This window comes from Lucilia sericata, unplaced genomic scaffold, assembly GCF_015586225.1.
Source record: "Lucilia sericata isolate MDLA Ls3-8-SP2 unplaced genomic scaffold, ASM1558622v1 Contig000266F_arrow, whole genome shotgun sequence".
In the NCBI taxonomy this organism is placed as follows: domain Eukaryota; kingdom Metazoa; phylum Arthropoda; class Insecta; order Diptera; family Calliphoridae; genus Lucilia; species Lucilia sericata.
In genome coordinates, this window is record NW_023994291.1 from 172,586 (window position 1) to 199,356 (window position 26,771).

Here is a 26,771-nt window from a genome sequence, read left to right on the forward strand (position 1 = left end):
AAATATTAAACTATTCCTAAAGAACTGGTTCCCATAAAACTCGTTTTAAAAGTAAGCACTAGTTAGTTTAAGGTGATTCTAGTTTTAGTCTTTTTGAACATTAAAGTGATCAAAGTTATCAGAGACCAATGACGAAGACTTACGTATGCGAATGTATACCATATTTTGGGGTTTCCACCTTCAAATGTTATTAACTTCTTCCAAGTGTAACATTCTGAGACGATCTTGTCCATACATGCCGTATAACTTAAAACCAATCTCTGAGTCTTTCTTTAATTAATCTAGATAATTTATTATATTTTCATAAAATATTTTCGCCATTAAATTATAAAATTTAAATTAATATTAAGTACCGTCGTTGAAAAATAAAAAAAAAAATTATCAGCATCTCTCTGTCTGTAATAATATTTTTGACATATTATAAGGACAATTTTGTTAGACATTTTTTTAAATATTGCGACTTGATCATGACTTGTTTGTCAGTGCTTTTAAATGTTGTTGTTGTTGTACATATAATTTTGTATCTTTGTTGCAAATTGCAATACAAAAAAAAAATGATTCATTAAATATGATTTTATTACAGTTAATTTATTTTTTTTGTTATTTTTTTTAATGCCATATAAGATCAATTGAAAACGAGGCAACAATATACACACACATACTAAATTACATACACATGCAACATGTATAATATATAGACAACAGATTAGTGGGGTGGAGAGGCTGAGTTAAGAGAGTTTCCAGTTTACGTTTGAAGTTAACAGCAAGAGGAAACTTTTAACAAATTTTATTATTTTGAAATTAACAAACAATCAAACAAAATAACTGTTTACATTTTTATAAACAAAATTAGTTTTTTTTAAATTTTATATTTTTTAAACGACATTGAATAAACCTGCACTGGACTATACACATTCATACACTTATGTACTAAATATGTATATTGTTTATATATAAAACATTTAACGTGTCTAATTATTAATTAATTTTTAAATGTGCAACAACATGTTGAAAGTTTAATAACATTAATCAAATTATATTTAAGGAACTGCAAACGGTTATAGGTTTTTCATATAAAAAACCGACTTTTGTTGAAAAATTATGCGTCATCACAGATTATCGTTATTTTCTTAAATGGAGCACTATTTAAGGACTTGCAGCCTATTTTAGATATTTTATATAAAAGTCGATTTTGCATGGACAATTTAATTGATTACATATTATTTTCTTGATCTGTTCCGATTTTACGTATGTCTTAAAAATGTAGATTTTTCACAGATTTTTCAATTGATCACAGATTTCTACTATATTCTCAACTGGAACGTTATTTAACGATCTACAAATCACATATTGTCAGTACTTTATCATTTGGAGACCAATTTGAGGATCTATATACGATTTTAGGATATGAAAATTCATTTTTGACAGGAAATATGAGTGAACGCATTTATGTATCTCCAATGGAGGGCTATTTATTGATCTTAAGAAAAATTGAAGTGATCACATCATTTTGATACTTTCTCTATTGAAGCTTTATTAAAAGAGTTAATCTTTTCGTACAAAACCATATATTTTTGATTTGGAGCGCTATTTAAGAATCTATTGTCGGTTTTACTATGTATTTCCATATTAGGGACACTGATCACATTTTTTTTTTTGGTATTTGGAATCACTGTTTAAGGATTTTATTCATATAAGAGTCGATTTTGGCTAAAGTGATCACAGATTTTGTCTATTTTGTTTATTAGAGCATATAGTAGTTAATAGATTAATCTGTACTTTAGTCTATAGTCTAGTCTATAGTGTAGTCTATAGTGTAATCTATAGTCTAGTCTATAGTTTAGTCTATAGTCGAGTCTATAGTCTAGTTTATAATCTAGTCTGCAGTATAGTCTATAGTCTAGTGTATAGTCTAGTCTATAGTCTAGTCTATAGTATAATCTATAGCCTAGTATATAGACTATTCTATATTCTAGTCTATAGTCGAGTCTATAGACTAGTCTTTTGTCTAGTCTATAATCTAGTATATAGCATATTCTTTGGACTATTCTATAGTATAATCTAGTCTATAGTCTAGTCTATATTCTAGTCTATAGTCTAGTCTATATTCTAGTCTATAGTCTAGTTTATATTCTAGTCAATAGTCTATTTTAAAGTCTGGGCTAAAATGGTCTATATTTTAGTCTATAGTGTAGTCTATAGCCTAGTCCATAGTCTAGTCTATAGTCTAATCTATAGTCTAGTCTACAGTCCAGTTCACAGTGTAGTCTATAGTCTAGTCAATAGTACAGTCTATATTCTAGTCAATAGTATAGTCTATATTCTAGTCTGTAGTCTAGTTTGTAGTCTAGTCTATAGACTAGTCTATAGTCTAGTCTATAGTCTAGTCTATAGTCTAGTCTATAGTCTAGTCTATAGTCTAGTCTATTGTTTAGTTTATAGTCTAGTCTATTGTTTAGTTTATAGTCTAGTCTATAATCTAGTCTATAGTCTAGACAATAGTATAGTCTATATACTAGTCTATAGTCTAGTCTGTAGTCTAGTCTATAGTCTAGTCTTTAGTCTAGTCTATAGTCTACTCTTTAGTCTAGTACATAGTCTAGTATATAGCTTAGTATAAAGTCTAGTCTGTAGTCTAGTCTATAGATTAGTCTTAAGTCTAGTCTATAGTCTAGTATATAGCCTAGTCTTAAGTCTAGTCTTTAGTCTAGTCTATAGTCTAGTATATAGCACATTCTTTGGTCTATTCTATTCTCTAGTCTGTTCTAAAGTCTAGTCTATAGTCTGGTCTATAATCTGGCCTATAGTCAAGTCTATAGCCTAGTCCATAGTCTAGTCTAATTTATAGTCTTATCTATAATCTAGTCTATAATCGCGTCTATAGTCCAGTCAATAGTCTAGTCTATTCAATAGTCTGGTCTCTAGTCAATTCTTTAGTCTAGTCTTTAGTGTACTCTATAGTCTAGTCTTTAGAGTACCCTGTAGTTAAGCCTATAGTTTAGTCTAATTTAGAGTCTGGTCTATAGTCAATTCTATATTCTATCCTAGCCTATAGTCTAGTCCATAGTCTATATTCTAGTCTAGCAGCCGATTTGAGGTTTTCCCTATAAAAGCTGATTTTTTTAGTAATTTAAAGTGATCACAAATTGGAGTTATTTTCTCGATTGGAGTAATATCTGGAGGATATACAGCCGATTCTAAGTATTTCTCACGAAATGTGATATTTTGGTGTAAAATCTAACTGATCACAAATAATTGCATTTTTTCTGAACCCAATTTTAGAGGTTTTCTTAACAATAGAAAATTAAAGTGATCACAGATTTTCACTATTTTATTGATCAGAGCGATGTTTAAGAAATTGCCACCGATGAGAATTACTGCATGTGTGATCTAGTAAATTTGATGGTAACTTTCCTTTTTGAGATGATGGCATTCAAAATAGGACAAGAAGTTTAGTTTTTTTTTGTTTAATTTCAATATCGAAATGAGTTTTCGATACCGAACGTACGCGGTAATTCGGCCTTTGATTTTTTATGGAAAATAAATTAATCACACATTTTTTCCATTGGAAGACTTCTATATACAAAAATTTAAAATTGAGGTGTTTACTTATGGAACCTATTTCTTTTCATAAATTTCTAAAACTTTTTACTAAAAATTATTTTTTACTAAAAATTATTTTTTACTAAAAATTATTTTTTACTATTTTTTAGCCTGAATATTACAAAGACGCTCCTCATTTCCGACGCATTGGTGAGGGTACGGAATACCGTTTGGAAATACCATATGCCAAATTAGATTTTACCGGAACTTATTCTGTTATTGCATCAAATTGTCATGGCGAAGCTAAGGCAGTGATATCATTACAAATTTTTGCCAAAGGTAAGTTGAAAAACTTAAAAAATTTAACCAAAATTCAAATCTTAGGGAAATGTTTTAAATGGTGTTGTAAAATTTCTTTATTTTCGTATAAAATAAAACTGAAAAGTGAATATGTATTTGAAAAAATATCATAATTAGATGGGAAGAACGTAACACTACATGTTTAAAAAAACTTCTTAATTATGAATTACTAAAATAGATTTTGGCTAGACGAGGAAATACCACTTCCTTCCAAAAGTCTTCAGCTGCTCCCAAAAGACTAGCCACAAATTCCATATCAGCTTGTACCCAAACATAATGTAGAGCGCCATTAGTATCGAAGGTAGGACTTAAAACACAATATAAAGCTTTGGTAACATTTGCCATATACATTTGTATTTGTATCTGGGCCATATATTTGGGAGCAATGGTCTCTCTACCCTCCAAATACTTTTCAAATTCCTCATCTGTTTTGGGTGCTTTAATTTCCACAATATGATCATCGGTTATGCCATCGGGAGCAGCACATATGTAAGGATAACTTTCGCTTAACAGAAGACCACATTCATGATAGGTTTTATTTTCCAATTTTTCCGTTTGTTTCAATATAAAACGTTTATGTTGTTTTAGCTGTTGCTTTTCTTCTACATTTAGATCACGATCCTTACAAAACAAAGACTCTAAAATTTGTTCATCTTCCACGGAATCCTTTCTTGAGGCTATACGATGTATTAAAGAACAGCGCAAGCGCATATATTGCGCCTCTAGCCATAAAGAACTTTTATAATTTGATTTTGATATTTCCGATAGACGATCAAATAAACCCTGTTTAGCTTGATCTTCCATGTGCTGTATAAATGTGGCAGGATCTTTGACACCAATATTGGAGGCATCCAATAAAGTGTGATGTATATACAGAGGTTCAAATTCATCTAAAACACCCCGACAATGACGATATAACGCTGCATCTCTTAAGCCAGTAGCTTCCATTTCGTCTAGCACATGTTCTAGAAAAGCAGCGCCTTCCAAATCTGTCATAGCAGCAGCTTCAAGGTCACCCTCTATTCTCAACTCATCGCAGGCAAAAAAGTCTCGTATACGTATGGGCTCTGCCCGTCCCTCTTCCATTAGGGCTTCTGTTTCATGACCCCAAAAGTCATGTATCACCGGAGACTCTGTGTTGTTGAGACGATGTAGCCAGAATATAAATGTCAATATGTGGCAACAGGATTCTAAAGAGTAAACAAAAAAATTTTGATGAAGAAATAAAATTTTGAAAATGTTTACACTTTTTCACTACCTTTATCCGTACATTGATAGCACATGGCTTCAAGAATCTCTTCCTTTTTGGTGTCGACCTTGAGGCTTACTCTCATGTGGGTATCGGCAGATGAGGCCAAAGCCGCAGAGGCCGAAAACACCAAAGCCTTGATATCGGTAATTTCCGCCACACGGCGTACTTGCACATAGTCTACTCTCAAATCTGAATCCTTAGTCTGTCTATTACAATTATTTAGGACAAATTAATTAATATATATTAAAGCATTATTTTAATTTCAATTTATTTACCTGGCTAAGGCCTGTTCTGGTGGCGTCGTACTTGTGGCCGACACTTTTGCTATAAAAGTAAATATAGTTTCACTACGTATTACTGGTATACTATTGATATCAGCTTTACGGAACCCGGGTTCCAAATCCATTTGCATTATAATCATTTTATCACAATTTTATAAAAGAAAAACTAAAATATTTTTTTACTCCTGCTGAAAAACAAGCTTCTACAATTAGTGATGAGAGAAATGTAACCTTGGTTGTGAAATGTTGTAGTAAAAAATGGTTGTATAACAAAGTAGTAGCAGTGCTGCCAAGTTTATTTGTATTTATTATAATGGTTGTGTAATTTGCTAAATCAAAAACGAAAATGAGTTGCCAACTTGTGATGGGATAGATATAATGTTGCCAGAAGTGTGTTCAAATGAAATTTCAATATTGCCATTTATTGAATTTAAAAGTTTTTAATAAAGTAAACTTGTTGTTTTCATTTTAAATTAAGCAAATTTTTGAAATTTTTAACATAAAGATAGATAGATAGATTGATAGATAGATAGATAGATAGATAGATAGATAGATAGATAGATAGATAGATGATGATAGAGATAGTAGATAGATAGATAGATACGCTAGATAGATCGATAGCTCGAGATAGATCGCGCTCGCTCGATGCTCGCTCGCTCGCTCGCTCGCTCGCTCGCTCGCTCGCTCGCTCGCTCGCTCGCTAGCTCGCTCGCGCTCGCTGCTCGCTCGCTCGCTCGCTCGCTGCTCGCTCGCTCCTCGCTCGCTCGCTCGCTCGCTCGCTCGCTCGCTCGCTCGCTCGCTCGCTCGCTCGCTCGCTCGCTCGCTCGCTCGCTCGCTCGCTCGCTCGCTCGCTCGCTCGCTCGCTCGCTCGCTCGCTCGCTCGCTCGCTCGCTCGCTCGCTCGCTCGCTCGCTCGCTCGCGCTCCGCTCGCTCGCTCGCTCGCTCGCTCGCTCGCTCGCTCTCGCTCGCTCGCTCTCGCCCGCTCGCTCGCTCGCTCGCTGCTCGCTCGCTCGCTCGCTCGCTCGCTCTCTCGCTCGCTCGCTCGCTCGCTCGCTCGCTCGCTCGCTCGCTCGCTCGCTCGCTGCTCGCTCGCTCGCTCGCTCGCTCGCTCGCTCGCTCGCTCGCTCCCTCCGCTCGCTCGCTCGCTCGCTCGCTCGCTCGCTCGCTCGCTCGCTCGCTCGCTGCTAGCTCGCTCGTCCTCGCTCGCTCGCTCGCTCGCTCGCTCGCTCGCCCGCTCGCTCGCTCGCTCGCTTAGTGCTAGATCGATTATACGATAGCGCTATAATGAGTCGATGATACCGCTCGCTCTGCTGCTGTTGCTATAGATCTATCGATCTCTGCTTTTGTTTCCTTTTTTACCTTTTTTCCTCCTGTCTTTCAATTTAGTCTCCTCAACCCCACTCATGGGAGGGTTCAATCAGACATGGGTCAAGTCTTTGTATTATTAAAACTATACAATATTTCGGAAAATTTCAAATATTTGTTTACACTTTCAGCAATATCGAAACGTTACCGCGTTTTATTCGTCATTTACGCAACTTACGTTGCTGTGACGGTGATGCCATTACCTTAGAGGCTCACGTAGAGGGTCTACCAGAACCTGTTATCATTTGGGAGAAAGATGGTCGTGTTTTGCCCAGCGGTAAAGACTTTGAGATGACTTATGACGGCATCAAAGCTACACTCAGCATACCACGTGTTTATCCCGAAGACGAAGGAGAATATACTTGTATTGCCAAAAATAATATTGGACGCACTCTATCGTCAGCCTGTATTATAGTAGATGTTCCAGAAGAAAAGGAAAATATGTTAAATAGACAACTAACACGACCCACCGGTTTTCTGTCGGCTACCTCAACTCCTCTATCGACACCACGATCCACACCTATTAGAAGTTTTTCGCCCAGTCGCCGTTTATCTTATCGCAATTCTATTATTGATATTAGCGAACCACGTAGCAGTAGGGGTCGCAGTGTGGTCGATGGTCGTCAAGCTATTTCAGCGCCGAAATTTTTAGCCATTCCGAATAGTCGTGTTGTGGAGGAGGGTGACAGTGTACGCTTCCAATGTGCCATAGCTGGTCATCCTATGCCCTGGGCCACCTGGGATAAGGATGGTATTATAGTAACTCCCACTACTCGTATAGCTATTAAAGAAGTCAATGATTTGCGTTATTTGGAAATTGAGGAGGTTACATTCGATGATGCCGGCCTGTATCGCATTACACTGGAAAATGATTACGGTCGCATAGAAGCCACTGCTCGTCTTGATGTCATCGGTAGTTCACGATATTCAAAATCACCCTCTGCCCGCAGTATACGTGCCTCTTCCTCAAAACGAAATGCTTATTTACATCGGCGTATAATGGGTCCCTCCACCGCCATTGGTGGTCGTATGGCTTTAGCTTCGGGTTTTAGGGGTTCCTCAGTGCCTTCTTGTAAATTCTATCATAATGGTTTGGAATTGCAGGAAAGTGAACGCGTTCACATTGATCTATTACAAGAAGAAGCATTTTTATTCGTAGACAATGTATCGAAAGATGATGAGGGTGTTTATACGTGTGTAATCGAGGGTCATGAACACGAACCTATTGTTACTTCAACTATGGTAAAGTTTTTAACTGCAGAAGAATTACAACAACCAACCAAGACTCAATGCGAAATTGTGCAACACCTGCCCGACGAAATCGAACACTGGGAAGGCGAAACTATAGATTTATGTTTTGAATTGAAGACCAATATGCCGTATACGTATATGTGGACCCGTAATGGTGAACTTATTAAAGAATCGGATGATTTTAAGTAAGTTAAAAACGATTTTTGCCTTATCAGTACATTTATGAATCTCTACACCAACTTCATCATTCCATTGCATTTATCCGAATGAAATGTTATATTTATATTCAAAAATTTAATTTTACTTTTATTAATCTTTAAAAAAAAAACAAAAATTCACTTTTTCTCTTTTGTTTTCTTTTTGTTTTTGTCATTTACAAAGTTACATTGATCATGGCAATGGTTTTCTCTGCTTACGTATTCACGATGCATTCGATTTGGATTCTGGTTGTTACACCTGCATCGTAACCACATTCGATGGTTTTCAATGCTCTACTTTTACTAATTTAAATATTGGGCGTAATTCCGAAATCATCGCCGACAATAGCGATGGTGGTTTAGCGTTAATGAAATCTCTATTGCCTGTGGTAGCCGATTGTGGTGTTAAGGCAACATTTTGTGCCCGTGTTTTTCCCGCCGATGCTGAGGTGTGTTGGTATGTGTGTGGTCGTCAAGTTATGGAAAACATTGCTGATGATGATTCATGTGAATTTACGGTAAGTTTTGTATTTGGATTTGTGTTTGTTATAATTTATATTGTTTTTAAGTGAAAGGTATAGAAACAAAGGCAGTAATCTCCACTTTTATTCCTTTTGAAATGATTAAGAGAAAACCTGCATCTCTTTCTTTATATCAATTAAATACATAGATGAAATTGTAACGTATGTTTGAATGAAATGTATATTTCCTTTTGCTAAAACTTCATTTATAAATTGGGAGATTGCTTCTTTTGCTTCTATACACCTCAATTGTATTAATATAGTTTTGTAATATTCCGCTCATATTTTAAAGTACTTTTCTCAAACAATTTTTTTTTGGCAAAGATTAATTTTTCTTAAACGTTTTTATTTTTACACATAAAACGTTGCAATTAATCTTACAAAACAAAAGAAAAATATTATTAAACAAAATAGTAAAAGTGTAGTGCTAATGAAAAGTTAATGTGTTTAAAAGCAGTGATCGGCACTTGTAGCCATCAGGGTCCGTCTGGAATAAGTTATTTACATATACCAAGAACTGAACTAGAACTGAACTAGAACTGAACTAGAACTGAACTAGAACTGAACTAGAACTGAACTAGAACTGAACTAGAACTGAACTAGAACTGAACTAGAACTGAACTAGAACTGAACTAGAACTGAACTAGAACTGAACTAGAACTGAACTAGAACTGAACTAGAACTGAACTAGAACTGAACTAGAACTGAACTAGACTAACTAGAACTGAACTAGAACTGAACTAGAAACTGAACTAGAACTGAACTAGAATGACTAGAACTGAACTAGAACTGAACTAGAACTGAACTAGAACTGAACTAGAACTGAACTAGAACTGAACTAGAACTGAAACGAGAACTGAACTAGAACTGAACTAGAACTGAACTAGAAATGAACTAGAATTGAACTAGAACTGAACTAGAACTGAACTAGAACTGAACTAGAACTGAACTAGAACTGAACTAGAACTTGAACTAACTGAACTAGAACTGAACTAGAACTGAACTAGAACTGAACTAGAACTGAACTAGAACTGAACTAGAACTGAACTAGAACTGAACTAGAACTGAACTAGAACTGAACTAGAACTAGAACTAGAACTAGAACTAGAACTGAACTAGAACTGAACTAGACTGAGACTGAACTAGAACTGAACTAGAACTGAACTAGAACTGAACTAGAACTGAACTAGAACTGAACTAGAACTGAACTAGAACTGAACTAGAACTGAACTAGAACTGAACTAGAACTGAACTAGAACTGAACTAGAACTGAACTATAACTGAACTAGAACTGAACTAGAACTGAACTAGAACTGACTAGAACTGAACTAGACTGAACTAGAACTAAACTAGAACTGAACTAGAACTGAACTAGAACGACTAGAACTGACTAGAACTGAACTAGAACTGACTAGAACTGAACTAGAACTGAACTAGAACTGAACTAGAACTGAACTAGAACTGAACTAGAACTGAACTAGAACTGAACTAGAACTGAACTAGAACTGAAGCTAGAACTGAACTAGAACTGACTAGAACTGAACTAGAACTGAACTAGAACTGAACTAGAACTGAACTATAACTGAACTAGAACTGAACTAGAACTGAACTAGAACTGAACTAGAACTGAACTAGAACTGAACTAGAACTGAACTAGAATGAACTAGAACTGAACTAGAACTGAACTAGAACTGAACTAGAACTGAACTAGAACTGAACTAGAACTGAACTAGAACTGAACTAGAACTGAACTAGAACTGAACTAGAATTATGTACTAGTCCAATACTAAATAGCCAATAAACTAGTGAGAAGTTAGATAATTTAAGAATCATGGTATAAATTTCCCTATTTGAATACGCAACTTCTCTTTATGCCGATCACTAACTTTAAAACAAATTTTAAGCAAAATCACTTACGCATGCAGTACTAAAAGAGTCCATAAAAAAAAAACAACAACGATTGTAAAGTATCATTGTTTACAAACAACTTCGTTAAACAAATGCTACGACTACTACTATTTGTGTGAATCATGTTTTAAAGACAAAATCACGTAATTAACATAATAAACAATGAAATACCCACAAAAGTACGATCGATACCTTTTAGGCAAAATTAAGCTTACGCGTTAAACTCCAACCAAAAAAAAAAAAAAAAACACACAAACTGGGGAGGCAGGCATACATACTATATACTACATACCAAATAATGAATAATAAGGTTTGTTTTTATTTTTAAATTAAACAATATTTACACACACACACACAGTGGAAAGTAAACCAACCAAATACATGCATAAATTTTAAAAAAATATGCGGTTGCTTTGCCAAGATCAATACCGATTTCGTCGTTGGTATGTATCTCTACGTGTCTGTCTCTTGGAGATCTACAAGAAAAACGCATAGCTAAATAATATTTTGAACTAAACAGTTTCGATCATGTCTGTCAATCAGTTAGTATTTAAAATTTAACACACAAAGTCGGACTTGTTTGTTGCTGATGGAGCTCTGCTGATAGGCATCAATAATTGTTTGATTGATAGTGAAATTAATTTATTGTTTATTAGTTTTTGTTTTTGCAACATAAACAAACATGGTTAAAGTAAGAATATAATGTTTGAAAAATAACGTTTATTTTTTAAAAAAAAAACATAAATTATGTGCTTAAATCTAAACAAATATTATGTGTTAATATTTTTATCTTATTTATTACAAAAGATTAAGATAAAACTAAAAGTTATTAACAAAACAAATTTGATGTATTCAAACTCAACAAACCGACCCTGTCAAACATTAATTATTTTGCATTATTGTTGTTGTGAAAATAAATATAATAAGTAAAAAAAGTAAATTCTTTGTGCTCCGAATTGTTGTCTTATAAAATATTTAAGTAAAGAAATTAAGTGATAATGAAAATACTGCTGCTCTCTGGCATTGCAGGCAAGAGCACCAAATAGTTAAATTTATTAAATGAGTGTAGAAGTTTACAATAAAAAGAGCAAAATGAAAATTTTGAAATACTTGAACCTGGTTAAACGAGTGAAATTGGCAAAAGTTTTAATTATTTCTTAATTACTAATTAATTAATTAAAAATTTTAACAATACTCAATTAATTTAAATATTTAAATAATTACTTTTACTTTTTTCAAATATTCGCACTTTTATTACAAAAGGAGTGTTTTTGTTTTCGTTTCGGTTGATCTAATTTAAACAGTTCATTAATTTTAATCTTATATAGTGGGTTTGCCCTATATTGCAGTTCTGAAAAATAAATTGAATTTAAAACAATTTTTGGAAATTAATTTATATCTTGTCATTAAAGTAGTCATTAGGTTTTAATGACTTAATTTTTTTCGCATTTAATCCATTCAGTTTTCTTTAATTCATCATCTGTAGTCTAGATTTCAGACTCTAGAACTACTATAACTTAGCTTATTCAAAGAACTATAGTTCAAATTATATACTGGATTATGTTAAAGACTATAGACTGTAGTTCATAATATACACTAGACTATAGTCCAGATTATATACTTAACTATAGACTGGAATATACTCCAGACTATAGACTCCAGGCCATAGACTAAAGTCCAGACTATAAACTAGACTATAGTACAGACTATAGAATAGACTATAGTACAGAATACAGAACAGAATAGATTATAGTTCAGACTATGAACTAGACTATAGAGACTAGACTATAGTCCATATTATATGCTAGGTTATATTCCAGACTATAGATCAGACTGGAGTCCAGACTATAGACTAGACTATAGTCCAGACTACAGACTAGACTATAGTCCAAACTAGAATACAGAATAGATTATAGTTCAGACTATGAACTAAACTATAGAGACTAGACTATAGACTAGACTATAGTCCAGACTATAGACTAGACTATAGTCCAGACTATAGACTAGACTATAGTCCAGACTATAGACTAGACTATAGTCCAGACTATAGACTAGACTATAGTCCAGACTATAGACTAGACAATAGTCCAGACTATAGACTAGACTATAGTCCAGACTATAGACTAGACTAGACTATAGTCTAGAGAGACTAGACTATAGTCTAGAGAGACTAGACTATAGTCTAGACAATAGACTAGACTATAGTCCAGACTATAGACTAGACTATAGTCCAGACTATAGACTAGACTATAGTCCAGACTATAGACTAGACTAGTCTAGAGAGACTAGACTATAGTCTAGACAATAGACTAGACTATAGTCTAGACTATAGTCCAGACTATAGACTAGACTATAGTCCAGACTATAGACTAGACTATAGTCCAGACTATAGACTAGACTATAGTCCAGACTATAGACTAGACTATAGTCCAGACTATAGACTAAACTATAGTCCAGACTATAGACTAGACTATAGTCCAGACTATAGACTAGACTATAGTCTAGACTATAGACTAAACTATAGTCTAGACTATAGACTAGACTATAGTCTAGACTATAGACTAGACTATAGTCCAGACTATAGACTAGACTATAGTCTAGACTATAGTCTGTCTAGACTATAGTCTAGACTATAGACTAGACTATAGTCCAGACTATAGACTAGACTATAGTCCAGACTATAGACTAGACTATAGTCCAGACTATAGACTAGACTATAGTCCAGACTATAGACTAGACTATAGTCCAGACTATAGACTAGACTATAGTCCAGACTATAGACTAGACTATAGTCCAGACTATAGACTAGACTATAGTCCAGACTATAGACTAGACTATAGTCCAGACTATAGACTAGAATATAGTCCAGACTATAGACTAGACTATAGTCCAGACTAGACTAGACAATAGTGCAGACTATAGACTAGACTATAGTCCAGACTATAGACTAGACTATAGTCCAGACTATAGACTAGACTATAGTCCAGACTATAGACTAGACTATAGTCCAGACTATAGACTAGACCATAGTCCAGACTATAGACTAGACTATAGTCCAGACTATAGACTAGACTATAGTCCAGACTATAGACTAGACTATAGTCCAGACTATAAACTAGACTACAGTCCTTATTATAGACTAAACCATAGACTGAACTATAGTCGAAACTACAGTAATGACTACAGTCTAAACAATAGTCTGGACTATAGTCTGAAGTATAGACTGGACTATAGCCTAACCTATAGTCTAAATTGTAGTCTAAACTATAATCTAAACTATAGTTTTGATTACAATCTAAACCATAATCTGGTATATACTGTGGACTATAGTCAGGACTATAGTCTAACCTATAGTCTGGACTATAGTCTAACCTATAGTCTAAACTCTAGTCTGAACTATAGTCTTGACTATAGTCTAAACTATAGTCTTGACTATAATCTAAACAATAGAGTAAACTATAGTCTAAATTATTAACTAAACTTTAGTCAGGAGTATAGTATGGACTATAGTCTGGAATATAGTATAAACTATAGTCAGGACTATAGTGTAAACTATAGTGAAAACTATAGTGTGAACTATAGTGAAAACTATAGTGTGAACTATAGTCTAAACTATAGTCTCGACTCTAGACTAAACTTGATTGCGGTTCAGACTATAAACTAGACATTATTTCCGATTACATACTATATAGACTAGGATTTCGAAAGTTTTCCGAAAACTAAATTTTAATCCTCAATATCCCAAATATTATTATCACATTTTCCGTAGAATATAATTTCCTCTTAAATGCCGCGTTAAACAAGTTAGCGGTGTAAATCTAATAAGTATAAGCAAAACACTAAAATAAAGTTAAAATTTTCTTTATTAAATTCTATTCGCAAGTTTTCTCTGTAGTTAGTTGTGCGCCAATTTTACGATCGTTCACAATTCTAATTTGTTATTTTATCACATACACTCCATATAGTTATAACAATCGACGCAAACACGAAAGAAAATTTGTTTTAAATTTATTTATTCAATTACCAAACGTATGGTGAAATATTATTATTTATTATTAATTATTGTTTGTGTTTTGTTTTCATTTTATATTTAACCTATATTTGTACGTACAGCTGTTAAAAAAAAGGTTTTTTTTTATTAATACATTTATAAGTAAAAAAATTAATATGCATATTTTTTGTTTAAAAATATTTTTAAGTGAAGTTTTATGTTTTTTTTCAATGAGTGCGTTTTTTAATAATTTTATTTTTAAAAATTACTTTACAGTTGGAGTCATCGTCTACAGATGGTTTACGAATTTTGCATATAAATGATGTTACCTTGGAACACAGTGGTGAAGTTCAATTGGTTGTAACACATCCCGGTAAACCCCATTCATCACTTAAATCCTATACATCATTGGCCGTAATACCACGCTCAACAACAGCCCTCAAATTAATTGAACCTACAGAAATTCCCACAGACTTGAAGACAGATTTAAGTCAAAATCATACAAATAAAGAACGTCCTCAGCCGGCCTATATATTAGAAGGTCCTAAAGATTGTACCGCTTTAATTGGTGGCTGTGTACGTTTGTCGGTCATATTTGAAGGATTACCCAAACCACAAGTTAGATGGTTTAAAGCGGTAAGTTTTAGTTTATTTCATTTTATTTTTGCATATACAAACTTAATTGGAAAAAAAGCCATATGTATGTAGTTTAAAATGTTTTCAGTCATTTTGACGTCAATGATAAGTGTGTGTATCTAATTAAAAATTACTTACTGGTATCACCTTTTATGGTTGTCGGTATCGAAACGACGATAACAGCATCTCAATTTTACTTGTTGCAATTTATTTATCGTACATGGAAATAGTTTTCGTATGTTTTGTTGTTTTTATAAATTTAGGGCCTACATTCTTCTGCATTACTCTGTACAAATATGTCGCTTTGTTAAATATACTGGGTGGGAAAATAAATTTGAAATTCATATTTTATCGGGAAATTGTAAGAATAAATTGCATTTAACAGAGGTGTGTTCAGATTATTTATATATTTTGCGTATAAAATGTAAATATTTATTTGTTTTAACTTTATTTTTATTTAAGCAAACAACGAACATCGATCGTTCAAATAAACCTTGCATTTCCAAAGATTTCAATAAAAATAAGATGATACATTTTAACACGAACTTAAAAACTGAGAGAGGCTTTGGGCAGTTATAGGCAGGTCCATATAACTGACGACGTTATGTAGTTAACTATATAGAGAATAGGTTGACCAATAGCCACGAGATCCAGTAATCGTCTTCTTTGATAATTTCATAGGATTATCGTTAATTTAAATCAAATCGAAATTTCAAGTCAATTAGTAATTTATAAGATGCACGTCCCCACAGTGCAATATTTAAAAACTGCTTACATTACTTACAGCTATGTGATCTATTTTTCTTTTCGTAAACGTTTTTATAATGAGGTTTCTAAATGTTTTACATAAAATGCATTATATTTAAAAAATTGCTTTGTTTTGAAACCAATTTATAACTTTTACTTTGGACTTTTATATATTATGCAATTTTAATATTCTATAAACATTGTAAAGTAAATTTTCGTTTCAGAATGTAGTTCTAGAATTTTAATTGCTTTTTGTCGGCAAAAGAAAATGTTTTTATTATAAAACAGTAGATTTTTGTTTAAATTTACATTATAATTATAAAAAAAAAAATTATTTCAAAAATGACTGTGTTCATGAATACAGTAGTTTTCCGATTTAACGACCATTCAATTCTACGAACATCGCATTTAACGAACAAGCTAATTTTTCCTATTGACTACCTTAAATAACGAACAAAACTACTTGTTTTTGTACTCTGTTTAACGAACTAATAAAAATATTATTATTTAAATGAAGATAAAATGACATTTATCAAAAATAACAAATAACATAAGTTGTAGCAAAAAACTATACCGTTGTTTTAAGCGGTGCTTTTATACCCAAAACTGTAACACATTCTGGGTTCTTATTAAATTTTAGTTTTAGGGACGGACATAGCTACTATGTCCGTCCGTCCTTCAGATAATGACTTTAACGCTCATTACTCGCTTAACAATACGAGTACGCCGATGAAATTCGATACAAACATGTTCTATACTAACCGAAATCTCTAACAAATTTTATGGGAATCGGTCCATAATTGACCTTATCCTCCATATCAGGCCCCCTTAAGAAAATTACTTCAACGCTCATTACTCGCTTAAAAATACGAGTATAGCGATGAACTTCGAGAAATAACTTTAACGCTCATGACTGAATTAAAAATACAGCGATGAAATTCGACACAAATATGGTTTGAAGGTGGGTACACAGAAAAAATTAATACATAACTTGAATGAATTTTGTAATAAATTGAATGAATCGAACATGACTTTTTTTTCCTAAACCAATCATTCAGAATATTAAAAGTTTATAAAATGTATGAATTTGTACATTAAAGATTTTTTTGTTTTTTTTTACTCATTTTTTTTTTTTTTTTTTTTTTGATTTTCATAAAAAATTGGAATAAATATCCGCGTTACCTATTAATATCTTCCATTTTTTAGAAAATAATCACATATTAGCGAATTTTTATGATAAATAAATAAAATGTTGGAAAACAAAATATGAAATAAAAAAACATCAGCATATAGCTAAACATCCATTCTTCACAAAATGCTGCATGTTATGTTAAATAGAAAAATATAAAGAAAATTTTTAATATTTTATGTCAAGGCTTCTAGATTATGTTTAAGAATATAAAAATGAAAAAATTCATACAATTTAGGAACTTATTCTTAAATATTATTAACTTTAGTCAATGAAAGCAGTTCATAATATTTATGCTGGAACTTTTTTCTGTGTATATAAGATTCAGAATTTTGTGTTTTGTGCTATTATTATAGAAAAAGAATTCATTTTTATAAAATACATTTAAAAAATATTTTATGTACCTATTTTTAATTATTTTTCTACCAAAAACCCACGTTTTAGTTACTACTGCATATAACGAACTTTTCAATTTTACGAACAGGCCTGACAACATATGAGTTCGTTAAATCGGAAAACTACTGTATCTGGAAAATAACAAAAGTATTTCAGAAGTCTTGCAATTCTACAGGCTACTTGGTAGTCTATAGTATAGACTACAAAGTGGTCTATACTAAAGACTAGTCTATAGTCTATTATAAAGACTAGTCTATATTCTTTACTAAAGACTAGTATATACTAAAGACTAGTCTATAGTCTATACTATAGTCCACTTTTTAGTCTATACTATAAACTACCAAGTAGCCTGTAGTCTATACTATATACTATATACTGTAGTCTATACTATATACTTTGTTGTCTATACTATAGACCACTTTGTAGTCTGTACTATAGACCACTTTGTAGTCTGTACTATAGACCACTTTGTAGTCTATACTATAGACCACTTTGTAGTCTATACTATAGACCACTTTGTAGTCTATACTAATGACTACTTTGTAGTCTATACCATAGACCACTTTGTAGACTATACCATAGACCACTTTGTAGTCTATACTATAGACCACTTTGTAGTCTATACTATAGACCATTTTGTAGTCTATACTATAGACTACTTTGTAGTCTACAATATAGACCACTTTGTAGTCTACAGTATAGACCACTTTGTAGTCTACAGTATAGACCACTTTGTAGTCTATACTATAGACCACTTTGTATTCTATACTATAGACCACTTTGTAGTCTATACTATAGACCAATCTGTAGTATATACTATAGACCACTTTGTAGTCTATACTATAGACCACTTTGTAGTCTATACTAATGACCACTTTGTAGTCTATACCATAGACCACTTTGTAGACTATACCATAGACCACTTTGTAGTCTATACTATAGACCACTTTGTAGTCTATACTATAGACCACTTTGTAGTCTATACTATAGACCACTTTGTAGTCTATACTATAGACCACTTTGTAGTCTATACTATAGACCACTTTGTAGTCTATACTATAGACCACTTTGTAGTCTATACTATAGACCACTTTGTAGTCTATACTATAGACCACATTGTAGTCTATACTATAGACCACATTGTAGTCTATACTATAGACCACATTGTAGTCTATACTATAGACCACATTGTAGTCTATACTATAGACCACTTTGTAGTCTATACTATAGACCACTTTGTAGTCTATACTATAGACCACTTTGTAGTCTATACTATAGACCACTTTGTAGTCTATACTATAGACCACTTTGTAGTCTATACTATAGACCACTTTGTAGTCTATACTATAGACCACTTTGTAGTCTATACTATAGACCACTTTGTAGTCTATACTATAGACCACTTTGTAGTCTATACTATAGACCACTTTGTAGTCTATACTATAGACCACTTTGTAGTCTATACTATAGACCACTTTGTAGTCTATACTATAGACCACTTTGTAGTCTATACTATAGACCACTTTGTAGTCTATACTATAGACCACTTTGTAGTCTATACTATAGATCACTTTGTAGTCTATACTATAGACCACTTTGTAGTCAATACTATAGACCACTTTGTAGTCTATACTATACACCAATTTGTAGTCTATACTATACACCAATAGATCACTTTGTAGTCTATACTATAGATCACTTTGTAGTCTATACTATAGACCACTTTGTAGTCAATACTATAGACCACTTTGTAGTCTATACTATACACCAATTTGTAGTCTATACTATAGATCACTTTGTAGTCTATACTATAGACCACTTGTAGTCTATACTATAGACCACTTTGTAGTCTATACTATAGACCACTTTGTAGTCTATACTATAGACCACATTGTAGTCTATACTATAGACCACTTTGTAGTCTATACTATAGACCACTTTGTAGTCTATACTATAGACCACTTTGTAGTCTATACTATAGACCACTTTGTAGTCTATACTATAGACCACATTGTAGTCTATACTATAGACCACATTGTAGTCTATACTATAGACCACATTGTAGTCTATACTATAGACCACTTGTAGTCTATACTATAGACCACTTTGTAGTCTATACTATAGACCACTTTGTAGTCTATACTATAGACCACTTTGTAGTCTATACTATAGACCACTTTGTAGTCTATACTATAGACCACTTTGTAGTCTATACTATAGACCACTTTGTAGTCTATACTATAGACCACTTTGTAGTCTATACTATAGACCACTTTGTAGTCTATACTATAGACCACTTTGTAGTCTATACTATAGACCACTTTGTAGTCTATACTATAGACCACTTTGTAGTCTATACTATAGACCACTTTGTAGTCTATACTATAGACCACTTTGTAGTCTATACTATTAGGACCCCACCCTCCACTTTGTAGTCATAGACTGAGTAGATCTAACTTTGTAGTCGAATACTATAGACCACTTTGGTAGTCTATACTATACACCAATTTGTAGTCTATACTATAGATCACTTTGTAGTCTATACTATATACCACTTTGTAGTCTATACTATAGACCACTTTGTAGTCTATACTATAGACCCTTTGTAGTCTATACTATAGACCACTTTGTAGTCTATACTATAGACCACTTGTAGTCTATACTATAGACCACTTTGTAGTCTATACTATAGACCACTTGTAGTCTATAACTATAGACCACATTGTAGTCTATACTATAGACCACTTTGTAGTCTATACTATAGACCACTTTGGAGTCTATACTATAGACCACTTTGTAGTCTAGACTATAGACCACTTTGTAGTCAATACTATAGACCACTTTGTAGTCTATACTATACACCAATTGTAGTCTATACTATAGATCACTTTGTAGTCTATACTATAGACCACTTTGTAGTCTATACTATAGACCACTTTGTAGTCTATACTATAGACCACTTTGTAGTCTATACTATAGACCACTTTGTAGTCTATACTATAGACCACTTTGTAGTCTATACTATAGACCACTTTGTAGTCTATACTATAGACCACTTTGTAGTCTATACTATAGACCACTTTGTAGTCTATACTATAGACCACTTTGTAGTCTATACTATAGACCACTTTGTAGTCTATACTATAGACCACTTTGTAGTCTATACTATAGACCACTTTGTAGTCTGTACTATAGACCACTTTGTAGTCTGTACTATAGACCACTTTGTAGTCTATACTATAGACCACTTTGTAGTCTATACTATAGACCACTTTGTAGTCTATACTAATGACTACTTTGTAGTCTATACCATAGACCACTTTGTAGACTATACCATAGACCACTTTGTAGTCTATACTATAGACCACTTTGTAGTCTATACTATAGACCATTTTGTAGTCTATACTATAGACTACTTTGTAGTCTACAATATAGACCACTTTGTAGTCTACAGTATAGACCACTTTGTAGTCTACAGTATAGACCACTTTGTAGTCTATACTATAGACCACTTTGTATTCTATACTATAGACCATTTTGTAGTCTATACTATAGACCAATTTGTAGTATATACTATAGACCACTTTGTAGTCTATACTATAGACCACTTTGTAGTCTATACTAATGACCACTTTGTAGTCTATACCATAGACCACTTTGTAGACTATACCATAGACCACTTTGTAGTCTATACTATACACCACTTTCTAGTCTATACTATAGACCACTTTGTAGTCTATACTATAGACCACTTTGTAGTCTATACTATAGACCACTTTGTAGTCTATACTATAGACCACTTTGTAGTCTATACTATAGACCACTTTGTAGTCTATACTATAGACCACTTTGTAGTCTATACTATAGACCACTTTGTGTCTACTACCTTGTAGTCTATACTATAGACCACATTGTAGTCTATACTATAGACCACATTGTAGTCTATACTATAGACCACATTGTAGTCTATACTATAGACCACTTTGTAGTCTATACTATAGACCACTTTGTAGTCTATACTATAGACCACTTTGTAGTCTATACTATAGACCACTTTGTAGTCTATACTATAGACCACTTTGTAGTCTATACTATAGACCACTTTGTAGTCTATACTATAGACCACTTTGTAGTCTATACTATAGACCACTTTGTAGTCTATACTATAGACCACTTTGTAGTCTATACTATAGACCACTTTGTAGTCTATACTATAGACCACTTTGTAGTCTATACTATAGACCACTTTGTAGTCTATACTATAGACCACTTTGTAGTCTATACTATAGACCACTTTGTAGTCTATACTATAGATCACTTTGTAGTCTATACTATAGACCACTTTGTAGTCAATACTATAGACCACTTTGTAGTCTATACTATACACCAATTTGTAGTCTATACTATACACCAATAGATCACTTTGTAGTCTATACTATAGATCACTTTGTAGTCTATACTATAGACCACTTTGTAGTCAATACTATAGACCACTTTGTAGTCTATACTATACACCAATTTGTAGTCTATACTATAGATCACTTTGTAGTCTATACTATAGACCACTTTGTAGTCTATACTATAGACCACTTTGTAGTCTATACTATAGACCACTTTGTAGTCTATACTATAGACCACTTTGTAGTCTATACTATAGACCACATTGTAGTCTATACTATAGACCACATTGTAGTCTATACTATAGACCACATTGTAGTCTATACTATAGACCACTTTGTAGTCTATACTATAGACCACTTTGTAGTCTATACTATAGACCACTTTGTAGTCTATACTATAGACCACTTTGTAGTCAATACTATAGACCACTTTGTAGTCTATACTATACACCAATTTGTAGTCTATACTATAGATCACTTTGTAGTCTATACTATAGACCACTTTGTAGTCTATACTATAGACCACTTTGTAGTCTATACTATAGACCACTTTGTAGTCTATACTATAGACCACTTTGTAGTCTATACTATAGACCACTTTGTAGTCTATACTATAGACCACTTTGTAGTCTATACTATAGACCACTTTGTAGTCTATACTATAGACCACTTTGTAGTCTATACTATAGACCACTTTGTAGTCTATACTATAGACCACTTTGTAGTCTATACTATAGACCACTTTGTAGTCTATACTATAGACCACTTTGTAGTCTATACTATAGACCACTTTGTAGTCTATACTATAGACCACTTTGTAGTCTATACTATAGACCACTTTGTAGTCTATACTATTGACCACTTTGTAGTCTATACTATAGACCACTTTGTAGTCTATACTATAGACCACTTTGTAGTCTATACTATAGACCACTTGTAGTCTATGCTATAGACCACTTTGTAGTCTATACTATAGACCACTTTGTAGTCTATACTATAGACCACTTTGTAGTCTATACTATAGACCACATTGTAGTCTATACTATAGACCACATTGTAGTCTATACTATAGACCACATTGTAGTCTATACTATAGACCACTTTGTAGTCTATACTATAGACCACTTGTAGTCTATACTATAGACCACTTTGTAGTCTATACTATAGACCACTTTGTAGTCAATACTATAGACCACTTTGTAGTCTAGACTATACACCAATTTGTAGTCTATACTATAGATCACTTTGTAGTCTATACTATAGACCACTTTGTAGTCTATACTATAGACCACTTTGTAGTCTATACTATAGACCACTTTGTAGTCTATACTATAGACCACTTTGTAGTCTATACTATAGACCACTTTGTAGTCTATACTATAGACCACTTTGTAGTCTATACTATAGACCACTTTGTAGTCTATACTATAGACCACTTTGTAGTCTATACTATAGACACTTTGTAGTCTATACTATAGACCCACTTTGTAGTCTATACTATAGACCACTTTGTAGTCTATACTATAGACCACTTGTAGTCTATACTATAGACCACTTTGTAGTCTATACTATAGACCACTTTGTAGTCTATACTATATGACCACTTTGTAGTCTATACTATAGACCACTTTGTAGTCTATACTACTAGACCACTTTGTAGTCTATACTATAGACCACTTTGTAGTCTATGCTATAGACCACTTTGTAGTCTATACTATAGACCACTTTGTAGTCTATACTATAGACCACTTTGTAGTCTATACCATAGACCACTTTGTAGTCTATACCATAGACCCCTTTGTAGTCTATACATAGACCACTTTGTAGTCTATACCTATAGACCACTTTGTAGTCTATACCTATAGACCACTTTGTAGTCTATACTATAGACCACTTTGGTAGTCTATACTATAGACCACTTTGTAGTCTATACTATAGACCACTTTGTAGTCTATACTATAGACCACTTTGGTAGTCTATACTATAGACCACTTGTAGTCTATACTATAGACCACTTTGTAGTCTATACTATAGACCACTTTGTAGTCTATACTATAGACCACTTTGTAGTCTATACTATAGGACCACTTGTAGTCTATACATAGACCTTTGTAGTCTAATTAACCACTTATAGACCACTTTGTAGTCTATAGTATAGACCACTTTGTAGTCTATACTATAGACCACTTTGTAGTCTATACTATAGACCACTTTGTAGTCTATACTAAAGACCACTTTGTAGTCTATACTATAGACCACTTTGTAGTCTATACTATAGACCATGTTGTAGTCTATACTATAGACCACTTGTAGTCTATACTATAGACCACTTTGTAGTCTACACTATAGACCACTTTGTAGTCTATACCATAGACCCCTTTATAGTCTATACTATAGACCACTTTGTAGTCTATACCATAGACCACTTTGTAGTCTATACTATAGACCACTTTGTAGTCTATACTATACACCACTTTGTAATCTATACTATACACCAATTTGTAGTCTATACTATACACCCACTTTGTAGTCTATACTATACACCACTTTGTAGTCTATACTATAGACCACTTTTTAGTCTATACTATACACCACTTTGTAGTCTATACTATACACCACTTTGTAGTCTATACTATAGACCCACTTTGTAGTCTATACTATAGACCACTTTGTAGTCTATACTATAGACCACTTTGTAGTCTATACTATAGACCACTTTGTAGTCTATACTATAGACCACTTTGTAGTCTATACTATAGACCACTTTGTAGTCTATACTATAGACCACTTTGTAGTCTATACTATAGACCACTTTGTAGTCTATACTATAGACCACTTTGTAGTCTATACTATAGACCACTTTGTAGTCTATACTATAGACCACTTTGTAGTCTATACTATAGACCACTTTGTAGTCTATACTATAGACCACTTTGTAGTCTATACTATAGACCACTTTGTAGTCTATACTATAGACCACTTGTAGTCTATACTATAGACCACTTTGTAGTCTATACTATAGACCACTTTGTAGTCTATACTATAGACCACTTGTAGTCTATACTATAGACCACTTTGTAGTCTATACTATAGACCACTTTGTAGTCTATACTATAGACCACTTTGTAGTCTATACTATAGACCACTTTGTAGTCTATACTATAGACCACTTGTAGTCTATACTATAGACCACTTTGTAGTCTATACTATAGACCACTTTGTAGTCTATACTATAGACCACTTTGTAGTCTATACTATAGACCACTTTGTAGTCTATACTATAGACCACTTTGTAGTCTATACTATAGACCACTTTGTAAGTCTATACTATAGACCACTTTGTAGTCTATACTATAGACCACTTTGTAGTCTATACTATAGACCACTTTGTAGTCTATACTATAGACCACTTTGTAGTCTATACTATAGACCACTTTGTAGTCTATACTATAGACCACTTTGTAGTCTATACTATAGACCACTTTGTAGTCTATACTATAGACCACTTTGTAGTCTATACTATAGACCACTTTGTAGTCTATACTATAGACCACTTTGTAGTCTATACTATAGACCACTTTGTAGTCTATACTATAGACCACTTTGTAGTCTATACTATAGACCACTTTGTAGTCTACTATAGACCACTTGTAGTCTATACTATAGATCACTAGGTAGTCTATTGTGTACGCTATTTTGCAGTCTACAGTCTCTATCAGAAAATGTGGTTAAAATAATATTTTTTTTTTTTTTTTTTTGTAAATATCGCGCCTATTACATAATAGTAATTCATTTAAAGCAGTTTAAGAACAATTTTTTCTCATTAAAAAATGTACTTTTATGGAAAAAATACTTTTTTTTATTTACAACACAAAATTAATGTCATGTTAGAAAACATGATTTAAATAAATGCACGAAAACAAACAACGATGATGATAATGAAAAACATACAAAAAAAAAATCAAATAAAAAATCAATCACTTTTCTCTCATGATGTATTATTTTTAAGATAGGTTAAGTGTTTCACTCTCACTTTTCCCAGTTAGTTCTCAAATATGATTTAATTTTTAATAAAGAGAAGTCAAGACAAATTCATTATTTTGTTTAGTAAACGATTCATATAGAACATGCATGTACTTCCAATTCGTTGGCTATTTGGAACGTAACATCATGTCACGATCAGAGGTTGCGGTAAAACAACGTAATTGTAGTTGCTGTTGTTGTTGTTGTTTGTCTCCATTCAGTTTTTTTGAAATTTTTTTGACAAAACCACAAAAAACATTGTTGTTAATTGTGTTCATTGGAAAACATTTGCTTTTGCAAACATTTTGAAACAAAATTTACATCTAGATAAAATATTAATAATAAAATTTAACATATTTTACTTTTTGCAGAGTCGTCCAATTGTTGAAACTTCAAATATTATAATAAATACTTCAACACGCAAATCCATACTACAGATCTCAGATATAGTGACCGATGATAGTGGTAAATATACCGTAGAAGTAATGAATGAATTTGGTAACGATGTAGCCGTAGCTTCAGTGGCCGTAGAGGGACCACCGGAACCGCCAGTGGTAAACCAAGTATTTCACAAGGTCCAGATCGTGTATCGATTGCTTGGTGTGGTCCACCCTATGATGGTGGTTGCATGATTACCGGCTTTATGTAATTATAATATTTTAAAATTTTTTATTTACGTTTTTAATTTTGAAACGGGTTTGTTTTTGTTTT

General features: G+C 32.9%; 2 protein-coding genes across 2 annotated transcripts in view; one reads left to right on the top strand and one right to left on the bottom strand.

The window, feature by feature from the left end:
• LOC119602981 (titin) overlaps positions 1 to 26,771 on the top strand; it is a 102,399-nt gene that overhangs the window by 68,979 nt on the left and 6,649 nt on the right. The window contains 8 exon segments of the mRNA XM_037954824.1: positions 3,714 to 3,948; positions 5,182 to 5,237; positions 6,823 to 6,863; positions 6,933 to 8,237; positions 8,434 to 8,767; positions 14,946 to 15,305; positions 26,432 to 26,609; positions 26,612 to 26,705. Of these exon segments, the coding sequence (XP_037810752.1) occupies positions 3,714 to 3,948; positions 5,182 to 5,237; positions 6,823 to 6,863; positions 6,933 to 8,237; positions 8,434 to 8,767; positions 14,946 to 15,305; positions 26,432 to 26,609; positions 26,612 to 26,705 (2,603 nt within the window).
• On the bottom strand, positions 3,942 to 5,679 carry LOC119602973. Its single transcript, XM_037954815.1, has 3 exons — positions 5,431 to 5,679; positions 5,162 to 5,361; positions 3,942 to 5,093 (listed from the first exon to the last, which is right to left on the bottom strand). Exons 1-3 carry the CDS (start codon positions 5,574 to 5,576, stop codon positions 4,063 to 4,065), a joined length of 1,377 nt encoding a protein of 458 aa, XP_037810743.1. The 5' UTR covers positions 5,577 to 5,679; the 3' UTR covers positions 3,942 to 4,062.